General features: G+C 38.4%; 1 protein-coding gene across 1 annotated transcript in view; it reads left to right on the forward strand.

The window, feature by feature from the left end:
• RELN (reelin) overlaps positions 1-27079 on the forward strand; it is a 516016-nt gene that overhangs the window by 277987 nt on the left and 210950 nt on the right. Inside the window, exons 9-10 of the mRNA XM_033862920.2 lie at positions 11094-11190; positions 14132-14372. Of these exons, the coding sequence (XP_033718811.1) occupies positions 11094-11190; positions 14132-14372 (338 nt within the window). The remainder of the gene's footprint in view (positions 1-11093; positions 11191-14131; positions 14373-27079) is intronic.

Below are 27079 nucleotides of genomic sequence, written 5' to 3' on the forward strand. Positions count from 1 at the left end.
AAGCATCACAAAATCCAAAAATATAACATAACGTCTTTGTTAACTACCTGAAATACTCTTTTCTTACAACTTTTGGGTGCATATTCTTAAACTGCCTCTGCATATGACAATTCTATAATATTTTTATTTAGCGACTAGAAAAATAATTCTGCCTCTAGCTTGGTGGATCAGAGGTTTTTTTTTTTCATTTATTTAACATCTTACCTTCACAATTCCTTACTGATATATCATGTACGTCTTTAGGATCATTAGCAAATTGTAAAAACCTCTGTCTTAATTTCTTTCATGTATGAACTACAAGACTGCAGGGCATTTTGACTTCTCTTGCACAGTGACCAATCTTAGCAACTCTGAATTGATGTCACTCACTGAACAGTTTATTACCACTGTTCTTGAGTCATGATGACATAGGTACTTCATCACAGTGGGTGGTAGGCATGTTCCTAGAAGCTCTTTCTACGCTGAGGATGACTGCACTATGGAATAGAAGTGACCTGCATAACTATGTAACTGTATCACACACACATAACATATCTCCAACTCAACTTCCCCTTAAATGGATCCCCAAAGCTGCCATGGCCACTTCAACACCACCTGGCATGAAGGTAACATGGTAAGGCAGTAGTCAAGAAAGGAGGCAGCAGTCTCAATTGGTTGCAAATGTTATAAAACATGGTCATGTGAACACATGGCTAGAGTTCCTCCCAGGGCCTTGGAAGGTGCTCATCCAAGTGCAGAGCCCTGAAGCTTAAGCTCCATGAGCTTCATGGTAAATCCACTTCTGTCTGCCCTGTCCACTGTCTACACTAACATGTTAGAATGGAGCATTATATTTATAGATGTTATACTGATAAAGATGTGTTTGCATTCTTATAATAAACTTATTGTCATTTTCACACTTCTTTCATGGGAAAGCCTCAACTTCCCTTCCAAATACCAATCACATCCTATCACCTTCCCTTTATTTAATATTCTGTTACTTTTGCCTATCTCAGTAGTCATACGTAGGAATCATGGAGATTTCCATACACTGCTCCACCTAGTCTTCTGATTCCCTGTAAATAATAGTCATTAATGCAAAATAAGAAAAAAAATTTTTCAATGTAGATATTTTAAGCCATGTATTTTTTCATTGAGAATATTTCCATGTCTCTGTGACTCATTTTTGTTGATAAACAACTTTTGTTGTTGATATAAATGGGGAAGGGAAAAGAACACTGGATTGGCAGTCGGGCCATATCGTCCTTTCTCTGCCAACTGGCCTTGTCGTGTAACTTTGGGGAAGTGGTGGAGCCTGTGTGAACCCCTGACAACTTGTTTGTAAAGTGAGAGTGTACATCTTCATGATCTCTTAAATGTCTTCCCACTGTAGTCCTAAATCCTAGAACTGGGTGACAAGAGTGAACTATGAGTTAACCAGGAATACATTTTGTCTGAAAATATGGTTATGATGTTGTCTGTTTTAGTTCAGGGGGGCCCCACAAGAAATATCACAGTAGGTTGCCTTTGATACATTTATTCATCCAATTGTAGCTAATTTATACTTGTAGCCTGTTTTGCCATCAGAGAAAGATATTGAGTAGAGGAACAGAAAAGCAGCATCAGCCAAACCATGCAGTGTTGTTACCCTAACAATTCTCAGCATCGGAGAACAAATGTGCTGCCCCTCTAGCTTTCCCAGAAGAGTGACAGTCTCTGTGCTGGTGGACAGAGGCTATAAATCACCTCCATCTCCTTATCCTGCTGAAAAGAAATGCTACAAAAGAGCCAGTAACAACAACAATAATAATAATGGTATCATTGCATTTCCAAAAGACTTTCTTCCTAGAGTTTAAAGTGCTTCCTAAATTGCATTCATTCATTCATTCGTTCGTTCATTCAACAACTATTCACTGAGCTCCTATTCTGTGTGAAGTAGCTCTCAAGGCACTGGGGAGACAGGATTCACAAAACAAAATCTTTGCCCTGATAGGGCTGACATGCTGATGAATATCAAACAAATGAATGTCAGGGAATAATGAATGCAATGAAGAAAATTAATCAGGGGTCATCAAATGAGGAGTAGCATTTTGTTGGAGGCAGCCAGGGGGCAGCCACTGAGGATGTAACCATTGATCAAAGACTTGAATTGTGTCGGAGAGGTAGCCCAGCAGAGGGAACGGCCAACATAAGAGGCATGTGGACTGCTAACGGATCACCACACAGCTTATGTAAATGTCAGTTCTAAATGATATTTTACTTCTTAAGTGGGAAAGGCTATTCAAAGTGTATACATTTCCTAGTTTTTCCTGAATGACAGCCAAAGTCAAGGGAAGTGGGACTGAATCACGAGAAAATAAATAGGCTTCTGAGTACCTCAGAAATAAGAAATATTTTTAATAATTGGTTGACTCATTGATTGATTGATTGACTGGATTGATCATCTTGGCCTGACTCCCTATAAAAAAAGTGGAAAGTTACTTACCTATTGTTTTTCAAATTATACTAGGGATGATACTATTTAAATAGAACCCGGGGAGGTAAAAGTTGATACCAATTTTAGTTGCAATTTTAAATTGAATAAGTGGTTCAAAGATCAAACCGAGATTACAAAAAAATATTTCTTAGAATCATAGTGATGAGTCTCTCTAACAGTGAAAGAAAGCAACCTTTTAGAAATAAGCTTTACCATTCTTCTTATTTCTTTATTTTTAAATAAGAAGTACTAGGCACTGTTTTACATTTGTAAATATTAATTGTTTCCTTATAGTAAAATGATTATTTCAGAAACAGATTTACAAGATATTATGGAATGCGTTGATACAAATGTGGATTATACTGTTATCTTAAATTTAATCCTGACTGTAATATTATATCAGGTTAATGCTTTCCACATAGTTAAAATTTTCTGAGTTGGGAGGTGTTAGGATTTACTTCTTTGGAATACAACTATTCTTTAAAATCTCTTTTAAATGCCTTTCTATAGATTTTTAAAGCAAATGACAAAAAAATGTTCTTTACAATACCTTTTGTGTTTGTTCTGAGTGCCCAGATAGGAGGTTATCACACTGATCTGGGTGAGAGATGGTCTCAGGAGGTGGTGGTGAAGGTAAAATAAAGGCATAGATTCAATAAATTTGCAGGAGGAGGGTGCGCAGATTTGGGTGACTGGCCACGGGGGTAGGGAAAGGAGGGGAATGGGCAGGGAACCTGCAGAGAAAGTGATGCCCAAGTAAACCTGATATTGAGGCTAGAGGTGGTTCAGTCCTTTAGGTTTTACCCAAAAAGGACCATCTGGCTCAAGTCAGGAGCCTGAGTAGAAGCAGAAGCACAAAAGCCTGTCCCAACATGTTCTGACCATGTGAAAATGAAGCACTGTTTGTCTGTTTTTTTTTAAGTGTGCTTTATGCACCAGAAGGAGTATAGTGAAGTAGTTGAAGGCATGGGTTCTGGTCTACCCAATTCTGAGTCCCATTTGGGTCTAGAGTAAATCGCTTAACCTCTCTTTGCCTCCGTGCCCTTACCTATAAAGTGGACATGCACAGAGTAGTACCTCTCTGCTCATAGAAACCTTAATTGCTCTCTTGAGTTACTAGAATTTTTTTTTCTCTGTGGATACTACTAAAACTTAGATCAGATTTTCTGTTTTCTTTGGATGCTAGGAACTGCAAAATCAAATTTCCACTCTAGCAATTGTAAAGACCTTATAAAGTATATTTCATTATACTGATCCCAAAGGGCCTTCTTTTTCTTATCAAGTAGACAACTTTCTTCCCTTCTAACACATTTACAGTGATGCTAACAAACAGGTAGATTACTCACTTGGGTCTCAGTTTTCATCTCCAGGTTGAACTTACAGCGTTTCCATCAAAGAGCTGGAAAACAGCCCCAAACCAAAGAATCGATGGGGGGAAAAATGTGCCATAAGTTCTTTGTTAAGCAGTAATTCAACTTAATATTTAGCCCATAAACAAGTATTTGCTCCTTTTTCTGGGGTAAATGAATTTATGAAATGAAACAAAAATACTGAATCATACCTGAAATCTTTTTTTTTTTTAAAGGAATTTTGCCTTTTAAAAAAATTTTTTTTTTATTTATTTATGGCTGTGTTGGGTCTTCGTTTCTGTGCGAGGGCTTTCTCTAGTTGCAGCAACTGGGGGCCACTTCTCATTGCAGTGCGCGGGCCTCTCACTATCACGGCCTCTCGTTGTGGAGCACAAGCTCCAGACGCGCAGGCTCAGTAGTTGTGGCTCACGGGCCTAGTTGCTCCACTGTATGTGGGATCTTCCCAGACCAGGGCTCAAACCCATGTCCCCTGCATTGGCGGGCAGACTCTCAACCACTGTGCCACCAGGGAAGCCCCTGAAATCTCTTAACGTGGACCAAGATTTGTTTTCTAGGCACTTTTTATGTGTTAACGCCTTAATCTTCACAACAGTTCTGTGAAGTGATTGCTATTATTATTCACATTTAACAAATGTAGAAACTAGACACAGGAAAGATAAGCGACTTGTCCAAGGTCATACAGCTAAAAAGTGTCAGAGCCCAGATTGCAAACCTGGCAGCCTGCCCCCACCATTCACTCTCCTAAGCCCTACACATACTTTCTCTCTGGAAGATAACTCATATCAGAGGGAATTTTACTCTAAAAACTGAAGTTTAAAAAATTATATAGAATTATCAGTAATACTAACAAGCATTGAATTTATTATCATATAGAATTCCTTTAGATGAGAAAGATTAAGATCTATTTAAGGCTATGTGATGATAAGGTTATATGACGATAAGATGTACCTATCATCAAAGATTTTATAACATTACAATTTAGAGTAACATTTTTCTATAAGGTTACAATTTTATTAGGTTTCTTCCTAGACATAAAAGTGGGTTTTCTTCCTTAGAACAGTGTGTTAATCTAGTTAAATATTCAAACAGACACAAAATAAATCAACTTGAAAGGACTAGATAATGTCTTACTATTAAGAAGACATTACATTCGGGCTTCCCTGGTGGCGCAGTGGTTGAGAGTCCGCCTACTGATGCAGGGGACACGGGTTCGTGTCCCGGTCCAGGAAGATCCCACACGCCGCGGAGCGGCTAGGCCCGTGAGCCATGGCCGCTGAGCCTGCGCATCCGGAGCCTGTGCTCCGCAAGGGGAGAGGCCACAACAGTGAAAGGCCCGCGTACCGCAAAAAAAGAAGACATTACATTCGAGAAACTTTCTTTTTTTTTTAATGCAGTAGAAAATGATTCCTGATGTAGAGGTCAGAACATGTGCCTTGGGGATGGTATTCTATGTGGCTTTTGAGTACTTTGTATGACTTTGCAAATTGCTTATTTTTAATTATGCTGGGCCATTATGACTTTACTAATAAGTAAAATAATTCATCTGGCTATCATTATTCCTCACATTACTTTATCTGGCTGACAAAAATGTACCATAATTACTCATGTAATCTGTCTCTGATATTTTTATTCTAAAAGCAGACTGGATTATGTAACCATCTAAGTCATCTAAGGGCAGTTTCTAATTAACATGGGGGAATTATTGCCCTGTTGACTATATAACAGTACCAAAGTTAATCTGTGGTAAGGATACATACAGCCCAGATATTCTACAGCACGGCTCTCAGATGCCTTTTCACTTTGACCCAACTCAGGCAAATCGAAAGTCCTTAAGTCCCATTGATCTACGGTTATAGTTACCCTTTCTAGTATAAATATAACACAGCAAAAACAAAGAAATGGAGAAATTACAGCAAACTTATTTATGATCCAGCCAGAGTTTATTGAGCTTCTGTTGTGCACCACGCACTATTCTGGGTACCAAGGACACAAGTAGTAAACAAGACAAACACGTTCCTCCTTCAGTGGAGCTTGCATTCTAACAGGAGATGAACAACGATCAAGTGAACAAGTAAATAAACAGGTAAATTTAGACAGTGATAAGTACTATGAATAACTTAAAATGGAGTGATAAGATGGAGGATGATTGGACCCTGGGAGATGGAGGTGTTTACATTGAATGCGCAGGGAAGGCTTCTTTGAGGAGGTGATGTTTGCACAGAACCCCAAGAGAGAAGATGGACCCAGCCAAGGGGTGGTCTGTGGGGAAAGATATGAATGGAATGAGGAGAGAATAGAGTACGAGGAAATTGACATAATCAGTGTAGTTGTAGGCAGAGAGAAGGGGCATGGAAGCCCTGAGATGGAGTGTTCAGGGAGGAGAAAGAAAGTCCACAGTGTCTGGAACACAGTAAACGAGAAGAGTGGTACAAGGGAAGCTCTGTGTCACGGAGGGAGCTCAACCTTTTATTCCTAATGGGCTGAGAAGCCTTGAGAGGATGTTAAGCCACGAATGAATGACATGATCGCTAAAACAATTTAAAAGATTCCTCTGTTTCTGAAAGACCTCTTACTGCTGTGTGGAGAATGGATTATAGGAGGATAAAAAAGGGAGTAAGAAAACCACCAAGACATGACCCTGACTTGACTAAGGTGGTAGCAGTAGAGAGGAATAGAAGCTGAACAATATTTTGGAGTCAGAACTCCCAGGCTGATGGGTTGGAAGTGGGCAATGAAGCAAAGGGAGGAACCAAAGATGACACCTAGTGCTTTGTTTGAGCATCTGGGGTGGTGTCATTTGAAATGAAAAGGGTATCCTAGATATTTGGGGGGTGGAAAACCAATAATTCTAATTTTGACTTAAAGAGTCTGAGTTGTCCATTAGAGATGGTGAGTAGCAGTTGGATCTATAAGTCTGGATCTCATGGAGAATATAATTCTGGGTATTATCTGTTATAGATATTATTTAAAGCTTCAAAGTAAAAGGAGGCAATGTAGATAAGAGAAAGCTACCAAAACAATTTGAGATCAAGAAGGAAAAGGGCAACAAAAGAGACTGAGAGGCGGCAGTCAGTGAAGCAGGAGAAAAATCAAGAAGGTGGTAGAAGAAAGTATTCAAGAAAAAAGGAGGGATGCACTGTGACAAATCCTGCTGAGAAGTCAAGTAACCTGAATATGGGGAAATGATCTGTTGATCTGGCAACACGGACTCCCCAGACACCTAACCAAGAGCAGTTTCGGGGTGGAAGGGAAAGGGAATCGGAGGATGTGACAAAGTGGAGGCAATCACTGGACAGCCCTTTTGAGAAGTCTTGCTGTAAAGGGAAACAAAAACAGGATTGGAAGGAACAGAAGTTAGGGATGTGACATCAAAAAAAACTTTTTTAAGATGGGAGATGCTTTGTATGTTTCTATGATGTTTGTATGACAATAGGAATGATCCAGGAAACTCATTGGCAGAAATTGGTGATACAAGAGAAAGAGGGGAAATCTTAAAGAACAAGAGAAGATGGGATCTAGACCACATGAGAAGGTTCACCATTGGTAAGAACAGAAACACTTCATCCAGTATAACAGGAGGAAGGCAGAAAACACTGGTGCAGTGGTTGAAAGGATGAGGGCATTACTGTCTGGGTCTCTGTTTTTCTTAACTATACATGGTGCATTGTTAACCTAATAAAAAGGAACTTAGACATAGGATTGTATGTTAAAATTCCAAAAATTTAAAAAATAACCCAGTATTTTTATACATAATTTGATAATGCAGAGCAAGTTATTCAAATAGCATAAATCCATAGGCACAAATTCAATAGCACAGATTCAGGACATCATCAATGAAAGGTGGTTTTGCTGCAAGATAGTTTCAAGGCATTATGTAGATATCTCCTTTCGCAGAAGAGTAGAGATGGCTTGTAGTTATATTGCAGTGCATATATGTCTTAAGCCATAGGACAAACTGTAAGACAATAATAGGCCAGAAATGCTGCTGAAAAAAGTATCCATCGTTATGTACTGTGGGGTTGACTAAATAATCAATAATAATGTAAATGACAGTTACAGTAAATTCATGTAGGTTTATCTTTATCATTTATCAATTTATTTGTCAATTTAAAATCAAGAATTGACAACCAAGACCAACTGGAAACAACATTCATGAGGTACCTTTAACACAAAATATCCTGTCCTCCCCCAAACTGGGGATATTGCAGTAATCCTGGTGTTTGTAGCTCTACACTGGAGCCAGATATCCTAGACTGTTAGATGGGGGTCCTCAGTAAGTTCTAGAAGTTCATCAGTTTTATCTATGAGTACCAAACTTTAGGAACCCTTAATCACTTTGTAGGCTACTTGTATCCTTGATGTGGGTCAAAATGGAAATATATGGAATTTCCTCATTTGTCGGTAAGAACCAAAGAAAGAGTTTGAATTTTTAGACCTGTTTAAGTTCATCATGATTCTCAGGCCATACTTTTATAACCATGGTTCTAAAGTATCTTCCCTCCTTCAGCAATTGTTTAAATCCTTGCAAAGTTACTACTTTAGAGTGAAGGACTACAATTACATTGGAAGTGACCTGAAAGAGAGAAAATGGATCTGCAAGTGAGAGGATATTTTGCATTTTTCACTTGGGTTTGTCTTTCCTTTCTGGTGTTAAATATCAGCTTTGGCAATTAAACATCTTCGATTTAAGAGGGGAAAGAAAGAAGTACCTGTTGTAGGTGGCACCTGCTCATTATTGTCTCGTCACTGCATCAGAGGTGCTTTGAGGTATGTGATAGCTCTGCACCACCGGATCTGGGGGCAGGGAGTTGGGGGTGGTGTTAGGCATGTGGGCACGTGGACGTAAATTAACTCTTTGCTCCCTTTATCACAGACAGAGTCAAGCAACCGTTGTCAACCTGGGCAAGGGGAAATCTTGTTCTGTTGACAGAAGTCTATGTGACAGTGGGGCTGCAATTCAGAAGGGCTTATGTGAAGAAGAAATTCACCCAGTCTGTGTGGAACAGCTGTATTAGGAGTGGGCATGGAGAATCATTTATTCACTGGCTTGGCACCATTTGGGATGGTAGTTTGATGGGGAGTGCTCCCAGAGGGAGGCAACTATCCAAAGCTGACTGGTTCTCTTGGGTGGCGCTTCTTCCAGGAGGGGAAGTTCCCTTGGCATGGGCAGTACCTCGCCTCTGGCTGTCTGTTCGTACCGCACACCTCAGTCCTGGTCTTCTAGTTGTCCACTCCTTTGTTGGGAGTCCCTGTGGCTTTTGAGCTATCTTTTCACATGGGAACCCTGGGCTAGTTCTGTTTTCCAGGTTACACATATGATCTCTAGAAACTGTGCACCATTATCTCACTGGGGTAGAAGTACTGCTTTCTCCTGAAGGGACTGAAAAATTGTCGAAGGATTATAAGCAGGGAGGTAACAATTCAGTTCACTTGTAGGAAGAGCACTGGCAAGAGTGGGGCTGGGTGAGGACATGTAAGGCTGAAGACAGGGAGACCAGCTAATCATTATTAAAAAGTTTTGGCAAGAGCTACTGAGAGTCCATTGACAATACTGAGGAGGAGATGAGTTCAGAAGATATTAATAGTTGAGGTACAAAAGAGTTTAATGACTAAGAAAAAGTGAGTCACCGGCCAGGTACCTTTTTTGTTTTATGGGTGCATAGTAAACTTATTCTCGCAGCACTGAGATGGTAACATAAGAAAATAGACAGGAAAGGGGTCATATTGGTCATCAGGGTCATATTTAGACACATTTTTATTTTCATGTTTATCAGCTTTCCTTCTCTTTTTTCAATTTGTAAATAATTTCCACCGAATTGCTTCTGTAAGGAACATTTTTTGGTTATCATTTGTTCTATCCCTTCCTTTTTTGGGATTCACCTTATACATTTGCTTTTAGGTACTTATGGTGTATAAAACACGAAGGAAGCACATAAATACCATTTACATTCTTTAGGCCAGTTTGAACTGTCTTTTGAAAAGACAGATTGTCTGCCAGACCTCATATTTCTTGGTGTTGAAGTTTGTCTCACATAATCCTGGCTGTTTCCATTTCCGGCGCCACAGTTTGATATTTATTTTAAGCAGCTGCTTAAGAAAGATGGAACTTAGCAATGATCAAAATGGCATAAAGTAGGTTTCTGTTTGAGCTCAGGGTTGCTGTGGAACTTTCCTTTCAGTAGCCTTCTCTCATGCGTTTCCATCTACATCTTAGCTGTGCGAATAAATCTAGGAAAACGGCTGTTTGGCCTTTTTAGCACACTGCCAACTTTGGCAATTGCACACTAACTGGTGTTGTACTAAACACCACTGAAATAAAATAAATGAGTTTGATTAAAGCTTGGAACTCCTGAGTACTACAAATGTAAAAACCATCAACAGATGCCATTTGCTGAAACCAGGGCTGCTCTAGCAGATGGATGAGAGTTAAAAATAAATTGTCCTATTTCTTTTTATTTTGGTTCATTTGTTTTTAATATAGTATAAAAAACCCTGCTATTGAGTTACAATAAACTCCTGGCTTATGTTTCATGGCTGGTTTCGGAATCTATGAAGATCTTTGATATTACAGTCAAATTGTGTTTTCTTGTATGTATTCAATGAACATGTAAAAACAAATTCTTATCAGAGTTTTAAAACTTTCTTTGGTAGTCATATCTCCAGTATTGAAAATAATAGTGAAAGACAATGACCGGATATCCACAATGGGACATAACGTCTCTCTTTTAAATCTTTAATGTTGGGCTGTAGTAGAATAATATCAATCATATCTCTAATAGCTCTCATTCATTTAGTACTTGAATTTACTTTACAGTATTTTAGTTCCTCACATACTGCCTCATCATTTAAATAACACACACACAGAAGAAGAATGCTATTTTTATTCTTCATACAGCTGAATGACTCACATGCCATTAAATGAAATCATTATTGATATTAACTTGTAAGATCCATATTAATCATTCTATAATATTTAGATATTTCTTGGTATAGAACTGAACGCTTATATTGAAATTTAATTTAGAAGTTCATGTATTTCTAAAGAGACCTGAAATTTACCTTTTTTACCTCTTTTCAACTCTTAAAATTATTTATCAAATAATGTTTATCAGAACAGATTACAAGAAATTTTAGCATAGTTAGAAGAATGGGGAAATGATCAGATAACTATCTACGTGGTTAGAAAATTATCTAGCGTATTTATCAGGAAGGATAATATGTAATTACACTGTATTAACTTTGAAATTTATTGTTATTGCTATTTACAGGTTCAGGTTCATGTCGCTTTAGTTATTCAGACCCTTGCATCATTGTGTCATATGCCAAGAACAATACTGTGGACTGGATTCAGCTTGAGAAAATTAGGTTTGTTGTCATTTAAAGTATCTTCATAAATTTTGACGTAGGTGGATTTCTGCTTCCCTGTTTACCTTCATTCTACCACTGGCTTTATTCCTCATGGTTAAAAGTACTCTGGTTGTTAATTATGTTGAATTACCTTGATGCACATATTATTACCTGCTCTGTTTGAACAAGGTTGTTAAAAGTGTCATTTTCCATTCAATACTTAACACTGTCAGTAGTAGCTATAACAAACTATTTATTTTTGGTAAAAGTACATTTGAGATACTAACCTTTCTGATGGAATTCTCCCCAAAATAACATCACCACCCATCTCTTTAGGTGGCCTGGCTGTGGCCTGGTTTATAGGCCTAGGAATATATCAGATTACCACCTAAATTCCTTCCAGTCTGTGATGATAATGAGTTAATAGCCTTTTGGATCCAATCTCTAGTTCTGTCATTTTCCTTCTAACTTCCCTAAGGCCAGTTCTAAAATTCTGTTATCATAATTGTGATGCGACTTGTAATCATTTATTACATTTTCTTTATTTAAAAAAAATCCCTTTGAAAAAAGAAAATTAGGTTGATGCTTAAAGAGGGAGAAGTTCATTCAGGTTGAAAATATTTGATTACATTTAGCAAAACTCAAACTATGTTAACTATTTCTGTGTAGTTTAAATCATAAAATAAAATTCAAAATGGGTGCTTGATTTCAGGTATGGTGAGGTATTTAAAGGAAAAAATACCTTGAAATTTTATTAAGTGGTTATTCTTATCAGTTTAGTTCTTAAATTAGCATGACTCACGTAGAACATTTTCCATCAGTTCTGTGACAGTTTTCTTTTCTCACGCTATTTTCCTTACCATTTTTCCATATTGAAAGAATTGTGATTTATTTGGGGGAGAAGAATAAATATTAGGTTCTTAGTCTTTAATATTAAACCAATCTGTCCAAAGTTTCTAGTAGTATTTCAAATAAAAATAAAAGTCTCACACGTTCAAGCTCTAGTCTAACCAAAAACTGAGAAAAATGATTCTAACTCATGGATTTTAATAGATTGTCTCCCTCTGTGGCAGGATAAGATATTATTTATAGACACCTGGTACAAGCCAAGCTCTGACATGCTGTGCCACTTGCCAATTTTATAACAGAGCATTTTGTTCTTCCTTCTAATTTCTAGTAGTTATTATGAAAATGCATTCATATTAAATACTGATTTATATAAATGGCTTTAAGCAAAGCAGCATAAGTATTGGAAGTTTTACTCATGCCTCCATTTTTTCTCTAATAGTTATACACCCTAGTTTAGATAAATTGTAGTGCCGTTTCTTGCTGAAAAACAGCCACACGCTTTTGATATGGCAAATAGTGAGTGTACACATTTAATTACAAGATATAAAGATCACACTCAGTTGATTCCATTTATTTTTCACTAAATGAGACTTTCAATTTTAGTCCAGGCACCAAACTATCATACTCATTTAATGCAAATTTACTATTAGTGATCAGAGTGGACATATTTTCAATCACTTCCTAAAACTAAAATGTAGCATCTTCATTAGTTTAAATTCTTTTTGAAGTTAAAAACATAGTCATCATTAAATATTTTAAAGGAAAGGGGAATTGATTACCCCCAAAGGTAAGGTACACCATTCATAACCTGCACAGACAATTCTGCGGATTTCTGTGTGCTTCATTGGTGAGTGAAAAATATGGCTTTTCTCTAGTCCTTTCAAAACTGATTTATAGTAAGCCCTGTACTAGTTTGTATTTTAGTACTACTTTTAATCTTGGCTAAAGCCATCATTTTTACTGTAGCAGGTTTCTACTTTAGTAGAATAAAATGTCTAATAAAAATATTATATAGCAGGACTTCCCTGGTGGCGCAGTGGTTGAGAGTCCGCCTGCCGATGCAGGGGACACGGGTTCGTGCCCCGGTCTGGGAAGATCCCACATGCCGCGGAGCGGCTGGGCCCGTGAGCCATGGACGCTGAGCCTGCGCGTCCGGAGCCTGTGCTCCGCAACAGGAGAGGCCACAACAGTGAGAGGCCCACGTACCGAAAAAAAAAAAAAATATATATATATATATATAGCAAAAGGACCTAGATGTAACAGATGTAATATAAAAATCATGTTAAATTATATCATGTTTTTAAAGACTGGTCTGCATGGAATTCTAAAGAATTCAAAATGAGAGCATTTAATTCTCATGGCAAATCTGACATTTTCAAAACAAAAATGTATCTGGTTACTAGAAATAAAATAACTATTACATAAAGACTGATTATGAAACATACAGCATACAATGATCTCTAATAGATGCAAAATTTCAAAATAAGAATTAAAATTAAGATAATTTTATAGTTTTTCTCCTTTTTTTCTTCTCAGTATCATAAAAAAATATGGTTTTATTTTTATTTATTTTTTTAAAGCACTTTTATTTATTTTATTTATTTATTTTGGCCTCACGGCATGCGGGATCTTAGTTCACCGACCAGGGATCGAACGTGTGCCCCCTGCAATGGAGGCACAGAGTCTTAACCACTGGACCACCAGGGAAGTCCCAAGTGTATGGTTTTAGATTGAGTGTCTACCATTCACAAAAAACTGTGCTGGATACACTTTGATTTTTTACAGGAGCCATGGCAGTTGTGTACCATTTTCTCTTCAATTATCCCTTTACTGGCTTGCCTGAATATGCTTACTGCCTGCCTTGTGTTAAACGTAAAGCTCATTAAGACATTTAATATTTAAACTTTCATCACTCAATACGAACATCTTAATAATCAGCATGTATTAAAAGATTTAAGGGGTATGGGATTGTTAGTATTTAATCTGTAATGTGTACAATATTTTTAAGATAAGAAAACCACAGTCTTAATTAAGAAACAAAAAGGATCTCTAAGAAAAGTAAAGTGGACACTGTTGAACTTTATTGTGACACCAGTTCTCGTCTCTCCAGAGCCCCTTCCAATGTCAGCACAATCGTCCATATCCTCTACCTTCCTGAAGACGCCAAAGGGGAGAACGTCCAGTTTCAGTGGAAGCAGGAAAATCTCCGAGTAGGTGAAGTATATGAAGCCTGCTGGGCTTTAGATAACGTCCTGGTCATCAACTCAGCTCACAGACAAGTTGTTTTAGAAGATAATCTGGATCCAATAGACACGGGCAACTGGCTTTTCTTCCCAGGAGCTACAGTGAAGGTTTGATCTCTCTTTTGTTCCTTCTCCTCTCCTCTAAAACTTAAAGCTCAGTAAACCAAATTGTACAAAGATAACAGTTTTACTAAAGCCACTATTAAAAGAACAGGTAATATTACTTTACCCTCCCTTGTAAGCAAGGAAAATCATTCATTTATTTATCCCTTTAACAAGTATTTTTGAGAATCCATGGTGCCATGTACTGGGCTGAACCTAGAGAATACAAACACAAAAAGGCAGATATGTCTCTTCCTTCACTGGCTGTCAGTTTAGTGGGAGAGTTAGACATGTCAACATGCATGTGCAAAGTAGCATCATTGTTGATTTGCTGGGAAAGTTTAGAGTGCTGTGGAAATACAACATACAGTACCAAATCCAGACTTGAGGGATTAAGAAGACTATCCAGGAGAATAGGGATACAAGCAGAGAATGAAGGGTAATTTCAAATTGGCCAGGAGGGAGGAATAGTGTTTCTAGAATCATAAATCACATACATAAAGGCTGGAAGGTGATAGCATAAAGCAGAGGCCTTGGACAATGTTCCAAATAGTTGTCTAACAGATTTTGAGTGGAGACTTGTGATAAAGTCTGAAGATATGGCCAGTGATGAAACCTTAAAGCTCTTGAAAGCTGCTGTAGAGTTTGAACTTTATCCTGAAGTTGATGGGGAGTCGCCGAAGTACTCTGAATAAGTCAGATAATTAGATCTGAGTTTTGAAATATCCCTTCGAGGCTGGAGGACAGAATGGAAGGGAAAGAGTGCATACAGGAAAACCAAATAGAAGGCTGCAAACAGTAGTCCAATGGGTGATCACATTGACCAGAAGTAGGGGAGAGATGATGGGAAAATATGGATGGATTCAGAGATTTTTAGGAGGAAATGGAGAAGATTGGGGACTGACTGAGATGATGATGGAGTGGGAGGTGTCAAGGACAAGGTTTGGGCATCGTTGTTTCAACAACGATGCCATTTGTTGAAACAGGAAACAGGAAGAGGAACGGGATTACAGGAGCTGAATTCACCTTGGACATGTTGATTTTGATAATCCTGGGGGGCGGGGCAGGCAAGAAGCAGCATCTGGTGGGAGGTTAGATGTATGGATCAGAAACTCAGAGGAAGATCCAAAATTGGCAATTATCAACCTTTTGAATGAGAATTGAAATCATGAGCTTGTCTGTCCAGAGAGTGTGTAGAGTAAGAAATTGTGCCTAGGCAATATTTAAAAATACCATTAGACCCTCAACTGGACTCTCTGAAGTTTCCAGTATATACAAATAAAGTACAGATGCAGATTGGAGAATTTTTTAAAATGTGACTCACTGGTACAAAAAAAATCCTGTGCTGCATGGGGGTGAGGTCACAGGAGGAGTCCCAAGCAGAATATAAAGATCTAAAATGCTCATCTCCTTTGAATAATTTATTTGAATTCTAGAAACATGGTCCAAAATGGTTCCAAATTATTTAGAAAACCTTCACCTTTTTAGGAAACTCCCCTGACACAATAACTTGTTGCTTAACAAATCAAACTCTAGATGTTTTATTTTAAGTTGATGAAATTACACCAATTGACTAGCATTAGGAACAGGCATCATCTTTGCTCAGCATGAGAAAACACCCAGGAAACCTTATGGAAATTTGTTTTGACAAAGACTCTAAAACTTAGGTTCCTTTAAAGAGAGTCCATGGATGCCTTTCATATGGGTATGGAAAAGAACCTTTGTAAGGATATCCCATGTCATATCCCACTACTACTTGATGAAGAGAAGGATTTCTGTTGTCACTGTTCAACATTGGCAAGAAGAAACCCAGGAAACACATGGAGACCTCAGGGCCTGGGATTCACATCCTTTTCCCGTGATAATCATCGGTGATTATTTGGTCTCAGTTCCCGTTACTATATAAATGTACTTTTTATGCCTTGTTTTGTAAGTCATCATTATACTTATATAATTAGCTTTTTGGTGCCTTAATGCACTGTACTTTGGTACCACCCATGATAAAAATGCATGAAGTGTGGTTTTGCTTCATAGTAATGGTTACTTAAATTACAACTTTGTGTGGAGTATACTTTTGCTTTGTGGTCTCTCATCTTACTCATAAGCTTACTAATCACATGTTTCAGACTTGCCTAGTTACCTAGGCCTACTAAGAAAAAAGTCATTGTAGTAATGATTTATACAAGGGTCTTTGGCTATCAAGTAGAAACTTTTCTCTGATGTTTCTTTTTCCCTTTTAATTAATTTATTTATTTGGCTGCATCGGGTCTTAGTTGCCCCATACAGGATCTTTCGTTGTGGCAGGAGGGCTCTTCGTTGCAACGTGCAGGTTTCTCTCTAGTTGTGGCGTGTGGGCTCAGTAGTTGTGGTACGCGGGCTCTAGAGCGTGCAGGCTCAGTAGTTGTGGCGTGCAGGCTTAGTTGCCCCACGGCATGTGGGATCTTAGTTCCCCGACCAGGGATCAAACCCACGTCCCCTGCATTGGAAGGTGGATTCTTAACCACTGGGCCACCAGGGAAGTCTCTCTGATATTTCTTTTTAAAATTTCAAATAAGTGCAATGATAAAATCTAAGAGTTTGTCATTTTAACTCATTTGCATGACCAACCTTTTGCTTTTTGGCTCAAACATTTAAGCATGAAAAATTGCTTTTGCCAAGTGATTTGGAGTTCTAGAAATAAAAATTGGTTATTTAAATTGTATGCAATTTCTCCACCAAATATTGTTCCTTTACCGGGTGGCCTCTGAGATGAAAACCAAATACAACCAATTAGAAGGCATATTTCGATGTTCCTATTGGTCATAGGACATGTTTTGAACATTGCTTTATTTTGGACTTTTTAGTTTTGAGGGTGTTTGTTTGTTCAACCTATACGTTATCTTTTCTATATTCATTAAAACTCTCCAAGATGTTTACATCTTAACTAAATTGAAGATCGAGTCTAACAGCAATCAAAAAAGTGTGCATCATTACAAAGTAGAGTTTATTCAAGGAAAATTGTCCAAGCACAGATAGGATACCCTTTGGTTAAATAATAATAGCTACTTTTTTTTTTTAATTGCTCTGAACGTGAACAATTTCCTCATTTACTTATTTATTTATTTGGCTGTGTTGGGTCTTCATTGCTGCACGCGGGCTTTCTCTAGTTGCGGCGAGCGGGGGCTACCCTTCGTTGCGGTGCACGGGCTTCTCATTGCAGTGGCTTCTCTTGTTGTGAAGCACGGGCTCTAGGCATGCGGGCTTCAGTAGTTGAGGCTCGCGGGCTCTAGAGAGCAGGCTCAGTAGTTGTGGCACAGGGGCTCAGTTGCTCTGCAGCATGTGGGATCTTCCCAGACCAGGGATCAAACCCGTGTCCCCTGCATTGGCAGGCAGATTCTTAACCACTGTGCCACCTGGGAAGTCTGAACAGCTACTTTTTATCGTTCACTTATTATTCTAGGGACTTGCTCTTCCAGATGTGTGTGTGAGATTATATATGTATAATCTCATATAGTTGATCTTTATAAACCTATAAAAATTTGCTCGATTAGCCCCATTTTACAGATGTGGAAAGTGAACATGGAGGTGTTGAGTAACTTGTCCAGAATGCCCCTTTTCCAGTGGCAGAGCCAGGGTTCAAATACAGAATCCGACTTCAGAACTCTTACTCTCAGCTCCACATAACTGCTCTTACAAGTAGTAAATATAAACTGACATGCTCCCTATTGGTCCTGTGTTTCTTCCCATCATCTATTTGTTAATTTATCTGCCTATTTTCTTCACCATCATTCTCTGGCTATAGGCTGAAAGCTTCTTGTTTTTCTCATATTTCTTGATCTCACTCCAGCTTTATTCCATTTGTACTATATATTCCTTTCTCTGGGTGACAGATGTTGATACATCAGAATTTAGTAAGTTCAGGCCAAGCACTGGTTGCTTCCTTTTCTTCCACACTACAACAGCTGATATTATTTTCACAATCATAGTTACTGGTCCACCACTGCTGACCTAAAGGGAACTTAAGGAGAAAGGAGTATTAAAATATTTTCCATATGGAGGTAGGAGGCATTTGCAGTAATCTATAGGAAAGGTGAAATAGAGTGAGAACAGGGGGACACTAAAGAAAGAGAAATCAACAGTTTCATGGTAGCAGACTTCCTGTGACAAGGATGTTGGAGCCAAGGCTCATACAAAGGGACGCCACTGACAAAAAAATGACATGGTCATTCCTTAAAAGAAATTACATCATGCACCCTCCATACTCAAGACCTTTGATGGCTTCCTGTGTAGGCCTAGAGGAGACAAGCCAAACTCCCTAGCATGTAATTCAAGGCGATTTCCAATCTCGGCCCAGCCTAACTTTTCATCCTCATCTCCTGCTTCCCTGTGTGCCAGCCTCACAAACACAACACAGAATTTCACACTCCCACCCCCTTAGACGTGCTTTTCCACCTTTCTTTTTTCTATGCCTAGTCATTCCCCAGCATCATTCAGGGCCCAGTTCAAATGTCATTGTCTGGGTGAAGTTTTGCGTAGTTAACATCTGGCTCCTCTCTGTGCTGCTATAACCATGAGGTTGAATAAGCAGGACTTGAGGTTGGAGACTGGCTACAAAAAAACATTCTTTCTTCCTCGCTAGTGACCATTCGCATTCACTCAGACAGCTTTTTAAATCTCTATCCTTTTTGCACAAACCTAAGGCAGATCCCCAGACTACTGTTAGACCAAAAAAGCAATCAGTCACTTTAGTCACCAGTCTCCATTCCATAACGAATACCACATAGTTCACCGTAATAATGCAAACTCCAAGCTTTGCCCATAGCTTCTCCTCTCCTCCAGCTTAGGTCTGCTGAGTAGGGATAGAGATAGAGGTCAGCTCCTTCTCCCTCCTTGCTAACCGCCATGAGTTTTAGCCTCGGAACTATCCAGGGCTGGGTCAGGAGGCAGGAGAAGAATCAAGAGGCAGACACTGTAAGCCGGAATTATTGATCCCTTGGTCTGGCAAGTGATCAAAGCTGGCTCTCTCTTGGTTCTACCAAAAAGCTCTTTGGAAATGCCCCTACTTTTCACCAGAACTGGGGATTTCTCACCTGTAGCTCCCCAATACATCTCTCAGGTCATGTCTACTTCCACTCCTAGCCACTGGGCCTCTGACTCATGACCTCAGCCTCTTTCTGCTAAGGGCTCCTTGCCCCTCCAGGAAGGCCTTGGGGGCAGGATCTTAGACAAACCAGACTGCCTCTTGTGTGCATGGGCCCAATTCTAGTCTATGGTAAACATTCACCTTGAATCCATCATTGGGAGAAGAGAAGTTAATTACTTTGAAGTGCAGCCCTCTTGTTACCCAGCTACCCGCCAGGCAGCCCCGGGCACTAGTCTAAGCCTTTAGAGCATCCCTTCCAAGGGGTGTTCTTGAAGTCCTGATCACCAGGCTTGAGGCAAGGGGAAGGTACCCTCCTCCCCTGACGAGGGCATGGGTGTGACCCACAGTTCACCAACACCCCTCTCTAAAGGAATCATGTCTCTGCTTGCCAGCTGCCTACATACTTCAGCTTCAGGCTTGTGTGCTCTCAATTTGAGTAAGTGGCTAAGCCATTTTACTGCCTCTTTTGCTAAGTCCTTATAGTTGGTCCATCACCTCTCTTTGGAATGTGGAGCAGTTGCTACCTATTTTCTTGGCACCTTAACCAAATCCAACACTAACCTAGTTCCATTTCAACATTCTGTTATGCCGTAAATATACATCTATGAGAGTGTTTACAACATTGCTTTGTGGTTATGTTTCTGTTTCCCTGTTTAGCGTGTTAGCTTCTTAAGCTCAGGAACTGTTTCTACCATTTTTGAATCTCCAGTATTGGTACATGATACATTGTGCTAATTGAACGAATGAAAAGCTGAAAAAATATCAAGCTCTAGTTTGTGGGGAAAGAAAATAAATTTTATATTCAGCGATGACATGCAGGCAGCTAAAAAGATTGTGAATGGGACTGGATATAGCACAACTGTTAAGAAAATGGGCTTAACTGGGTTCAAATCTTGGTTTCACAGTTTATTGTCCATGTGGTTTTGGGCAAGTTATTTAACCTCTTGGTTCCTTGGCGTCCTCACCTGTAACAGGGATAGTAATAGTATCCATCTCATGTTGTGATAATTAAATAAGAAGATACATGTAAAACCCTTAGAACAGTGCCTGTCATATATAAAGGACTAATAAGTATGTGTCCTCTTCACTGAAAACTTTGAGAACAAATAAACTCTACAGGGAAGTGAATATGGAGAAAAATATGTAAAAGGCAAAAGGATTGAGCTGATAGCTACAATGGGAGGAGATAACGATAGAAAAAATACAGAACTCACAAATTATGTCATCCTTATATGTCATTAAAGTAATATCAAAATCAAATGCAGTAAATTGATTAGGTTGGACACAAGTATTGCCCGTAGGTGTAACTTTGGCAATCAAAATAAGAAATAGTTTCCACTGGAATTAAGTTGAAATGACATTCATGTAATTATAATATCAATAGTAGTTTCCTTTATTAACAACAAGTGATTTTTTAAGTGCTACCATTCATAAAATAAGGTAATAGAGAGTAGTGAGTATGTAAAGTGTCCAGTTGATGTTGAAAATAATGTTTGAGGGTGGCAGGTCAAATAGGAAATATAAAAATGAGTCACTGGCATTCATAGTACATATTTCTCCTTATCTTCTTGAGATTTTTTTTTTCAATTTCTTTGGTACTATTTAATTCATTTCATCTGAGCCTGTCCTTGTTTATCTCAAGTAGGGCAGAATGATAGAAGACCAAATGGAGTAATTAACTTAAGGAGTTATGTGATCTGGAGAACTGCAATTATAGGTCACCAGTTTAAATCTGCCCTGGGCTGGTAGAAGGCCATTACCATCTGTTGGCTCTTTAGTAATTAATAGGAAGTAGATGTCTAACAGTATCGGCTTTTAATGTAGAACCCGACCTTATGTTTGTTGCACTTTTTTATTTGTATTGGTAAGCTGAAGAGGACTGTAAGAGGTTACAGAATTAATATGTTCTTCCTAGACAGCTGTCTGTGTTTCTCCTCCATTCTCTTTACAAGGTCATGGCCTTGCCTGACTCAGCTTCCAGTGTTTTTCCAGAGAACCTGCCCACGTGGAAGAAAAGGGGCACCACATTCTTATCGTGCTTCTAATTACCATCATAATTTTTTTATTTCCCATGAATCCCTAAGCAGGCCTCTGTTCACAACCAAATAGGTGGGGGTCTGCATGCCAATAAGTCTAGTACTGCAAGTCAGAAAGCTAGCCACAGCACCAGCCTCATTAGCAGTCTCCACAGCAGGTCCATTGTGGACTCAGCAAGGCAAGGAGCCTGAACCCACTTGACAGTGAAACACCTGCCTTCCTTATTAGTTACGATGGTATTTCCTTCTTTTACAGAATATTGCATCCTTTTTTTAAATTACTTTTATATACAATTTCTAAACTAATCAAGAATTATTTGTGTCAGTTGTGTCTATTCTAAAGATACAGAATATACTTTGTTAGTCCATCATTTGCAGTTGCTAGAATTGGCTGTTGCTGCCACAGCTGCCATCCCCTGACAGCACTGCTCTCTATCAGATGGCTGTGGGTGTTTTGCCACATTTAATAGTGGGAGGCACGTTCTTCCTGCCTGAAATGGGGGAATGATTAATCTCAGGGCAACTTCTGGTACTCCAACTCATTGCAGACGGTCTTGGTTTTGTCATCAAGGTTTAAGGGAAATGAATGTTTTGGCCCCTTCCATTTAAGACATATAGAATCAAGAATCAACGTTTCACCTTGGGTAGGATTCTCATGTCCATCTCCATTGAGTAGCATGGATACTGGATAATAAATAATAATAACCATAATTATAAGTAGTAGCAGCAGCAGCAGCAGTAGTAATGGTGACATTTCATGAATCATCTGTAGGTGCCAGCACTATGAGGAAGGCCTTATCCTCCAAGTTTTATATCTGTGGTAGGAGAACATTGCATGTCTGTGAAGGCCCTGAGTACTTAGTGCTTAATTGTCCTTAGTCATTCTTGAAACATCTGGACAAATCCATCAAAGTCATCTCTTCCCAATTCCTCAAAAACACATCCTGCAATCTGAAAATGTTCTTAATTTCAAGTTCAAAGAAAAACACTAAATGTAGGATTTTAAAGGGTCAAGCTGGAGCTGCTCCAGCCACCTGCTTTCTGTAACTCACCCTTAGAGAGAAGAGCTGCAAAGGTCAGGAGAGTACTCAGAGGAGAACCCAGGAACAAATGATTTGGACAGAGCTATGAGCAGATTTTTTGTTTTTTGTTTTTTTCTGTTTTCTTCATCTTTTAATAGTACCCAATGAAGCAGAATTTCCAGATGGATCAATATGCCATGGAGGTAAATATTGGTCAAGCAGCTGCTTCATTTTGTTTGTTTGTTCACTCCCATCTTTGGTGGCAGCCAAAATTTGTATTTTGAAAGCAGGAATCATCCACAACTCCTTGATATCTGCATGTGTGTGAGAGAGAGAGAGAAAGAGAGAGAGCACACATTGCTCACTCACTGTTAATAAATGTTTATATCTGCTCAGCTAGCCTGGTTACCCTCAGCTTGCAAAGGCATAAATCACTGGCTTCTGTCAACTCTGGAGTTGACTCACAGATTAAGTGCAGATCACTAGGAGATATGGGCTGTTCCTCGTATTTTTTTATTTTTAAGAAATCTTCCCACTCTGATTTCTGTGCCTGTATCTGCTAATCTTTTTCTATTTATTACCCTAGTTCATTGTATGGATAGCAAAGAATTCCAGATTACTCCTTTTACACTTTTATGTCAACTTGTGTTGAGAAGTAAATCAGTACTAAATGTCACAGATTCTGTTGTGAAGGTTTGTCCTTTAGAATAGGCTGTGCTCGAATGTATTTAAAAGAAATTTTCTTAAAAAGTAAATTATTAAATTTTGCAGATGTGTGCCAAGGATTGGGAGTAACTAAGTATACAGAATTTAGAAGTATTTCTACTTCCAGTTAGACTGCTTCCTCTCTCCTCCATTTACTGTTGATAAATATCCAATGATAGTGACAATTTTCCTAGTTGAACAAACACCAAAAGGCCCTAATGAAGTCAACAGCCATCAGGTGACTCAACAACCCATTAAGGAGAAGAATTAAGTCAGAGCAAGAGAGTCTATTAATTTTCTTATAGCTCTTGTACATTATGCATTTGCCAAATTCCTTGTCCCAGTGGACACTAGGCAGATCTCCAGTCCTGAATAAAAACTGGAGCTTTCATTCTGGAATTCTGCTGTCACCTGTCTAATACTATTGTCACAAACTGTTGAATCATTAATGGAGAATAAAGGTTATAATATCCAAATTATGAAAAAAATGTAAATTTATTTGCCTGAAAATGTAGTCTTAACACAAGTCAAGGCTAGTGAAAAAAGTCAAAGACAAATGGTGAAAGGGGTGATCACATTCAAAGCAGAATTTATTTTTAAATGTGCTTTTTGGGAATATAATCCCCTGGCAGAACAGTATCTGCCTACTATAATGCCTAACTTGTCTTCCATGAATTGGGCACCCCAGAAAAAGGTTTAAAAAATCCATTCAGTGATTTTCCTTTTTTAGAATGTAAGGACAAACAGGAGGAAATCAGATATGCTTTCCAGAAATGTGCTTTGCAAATCGCTGTACTGGAAACTATCTGGTCTGTAACTTGAGGGATTTGAGTACCGGCTTTCTAATGAGGATAAACCTGAGCTCAGTAAGACTTGTGGCGAGACCATGTTCCCACGTCTTTTTCCATTAAGAATCGGAATGTTACCTATGATTTTCTGGCCAGATTCCAGCTTGGTTAATTGCATGCTGTCTCTGTAAATTCCCTTTGCTTGGGATGTTCTTCACTTTGGATTGCATTGCTCTTATTGTCATGTTTCCCCCAAGAGGTGGCTACATGATATTGTAGAATGAGCCAGAATATATTTTAAGCTAATAAGAGTACTTTGGGGATGAAGGGTTAAACGTAAGTAGTGTGCTTTTCACAATTTCCCCCCAATGCAGCCTATTTGTACAGTAATTAATGTGGAATAGCATTAGTGAAACATGGAATTGAGCCAAATCACCATGACAAGAGTGGCAGTAACACAGAAACAAATAATTTCGATAAATTCTACTAAAAATAACCAAACAAATCCCCAGAGCCTCCTTGACTATGCACCCTTTTCTTGTTTGTTTATGGTCTGAAGCTGACACGTTTAATCACTAATTAAGTTAATACGTTATTCAATGTGAAATTTATTTTATTCTGTCTGAACATCCAAAACATAGTAACATTACCCATCATCTTTGTACTTAGCACAGCACATAGCCCAATTATTTGCATAGCGGCACTCATTAAGGTAAGGTTTTTTAAATAAATGAATGAAGATAGGGGACGAAAGAAGGAAGGGAATTAGCATTTACTGATTTCCTAAGATTCATCAGTCTTTAGAATAAGCATGTTACTTAACACTATCTCATCTAATCCTCACAATTGCCCCATTTCACAGATGAAAATATAGAGGCTCAGAGAGGTTAAGTGGCTTCTCCAAGATCAAACAGCTTTGATTTTCAAAGCCAACTACATTGTATTATAAAGCCCCAGCCCTTCTGTTCCTCAGTATCTTGCAGCCTCCCCCGTTGCGCCTGGCATTCTTGGCCTTAATTTGAGGAGGCCAGTCTGAAAACTTCAGATGCTCTGAAAGTTAAGTTGATCCCTACAGACAAGGTTAACAACTGCCCTATGGAATTTTACATTGTTATTCTTTCTCTCATTACTCCAATTCAAATCTGTCACTATTGCCATTTTAGAGTTGTCATAACTATTGCCAAATAATTACACACTTGTTACAAAATATACCGTGAATTGAATCTTTATGAATCATAGTACAAAGTGATTCAAATGCTTAATGAATCCATAAAATAATGAGAAAGAAACACTTTTTAAGCTCCCTAAAATTTGCTCACTGTGGTTGAATCTATTGTGTTGACTAGAGAAAATGCACTTCAGCCCTCCTGCACCTGGACTGTGTTTATAGCCAAGTTTTCAGTTTTTTAACTGGCATTAAATTACCTAGAAATTGAATGTGTGGAAAATGACAGAAATTCATTTTGCCTCATGAGAGAAATCATTCTCTTCCTATTTTTTTTATAAGCATGAAAGTCTGTACCATTAAAGACCATTGAACCAGGATGTAGGAAATATATATATTTCTATATGATAATAGCTATAGCATGGTGAAAGGCTTAGGAAACACAATGATTTGTAGGGTGTAGATCAGTCCATTTCTAGTCACTCAGTCATACATACCAGTTTAATCCAGAAACTCCTATACCAATATATTTTATTTCCAACCAGTGGCTAATTTATGGCTCTGCCAACAATGCCATTTTAATTAATTTTATTCATCTTATTTCTCTTTCCTCTGCTCCTCATATCTCAACTGTTATGCGTTGCCTAGATTTTAATTTAAAAACCTCTCCTCTCTAAGGAGCAATCTGAAGTGGCAAAAATAATCACTTAAAATATTACAGTCATTAAAAAATTGGCTGTGGTGGAAGCTGTGCATTTTCAATTTTCCTACAAATGATGTTTTAGCTCCTTTTAAAGTGTGCTTTGTATCTGAATTGTCTGCCATCAGCCAGCTTGGCTATCAAAAATGGTCTTCCAGCTGGGTGGGCTGAGTGACAACTCCTTAATGGAGGAAATGGATGGCTCTCTGCTCATGTGGAGGGGAAGGCATACCAGGCAGATTTCATTCCATCTGCCACCAGCTCTCTGCAAGCTGGCATTGCCCAAATGCCCAATATACTCATTCCAACTAAAAGGATATCGTCAAAACTAAATTGTAAGGCTACAGATGTCTGAAAGAATCATCAGGGCCATTAGACCCCAGGGAGATAATATTAAGAGGTGCCTCAGTGTTCATCTTTGATGAAAACCTAATTAAACTATGGTGAAGGCAATTGTAAGTACTTTTACAAGTACAGAGGTGAAATCATTAACATTTCCAGCAGCGTATAGGGAGCAGCCTTAGAAAAATGCTATCCTGAATTGTGGCCAAAGACTTGTTATACTGAGGAATTTTCACTGATGTTTCCTGTTGATGCTTTTCTGAATGGCAAATTCTTGTCAGTTACAGGGTGTTCTGCTTTTCAAGTAAAGGAAACCCATTTAACAGCAAAGTAGAAAAACATTTTTGATTGACAGATGGAAACAAATAAGGATGATATTTAAGTGATTTTAAAAACTCATTGGTCAATGCTAAAATAATGAAGTAAAAATAATGATAATTAACATCATCATTAATGTAATTAGGAAGGCTAGGGATAGAAAGAAATATATAGAGCCATCTGCAGAATTTATACCTTTATTTTACCAAAAATAAATTCTTAATTACCTGATATATACTCACCATAAGTCAGTCAAAAGCTAAGACTCACATGATAATATGTTCTGTTAATTGTGTTTTCCACTTAAGATAGCAGCTCATCCACCTTCCAGATCAATTTTGTTCTTTTTCATGTTTGTGTAGTATTCATCATGTGGCTCTACTGTAATTCATTTAAGTATTCCTTATTTATGGAAATTTGTCCTCTTTTTTTTCTATAACAAGAAATGCTGTGGTAAACAGCCTTGTACATATATTTTCAAGCACTCATGCTATTTTTGTCTATAGCACAGATAC

Source organism: Tursiops truncatus, chromosome 9 (assembly GCF_011762595.2).
Source record: "Tursiops truncatus isolate mTurTru1 chromosome 9, mTurTru1.mat.Y, whole genome shotgun sequence".
NCBI classification, from domain to species: domain Eukaryota; kingdom Metazoa; phylum Chordata; class Mammalia; order Artiodactyla; family Delphinidae; genus Tursiops; species Tursiops truncatus.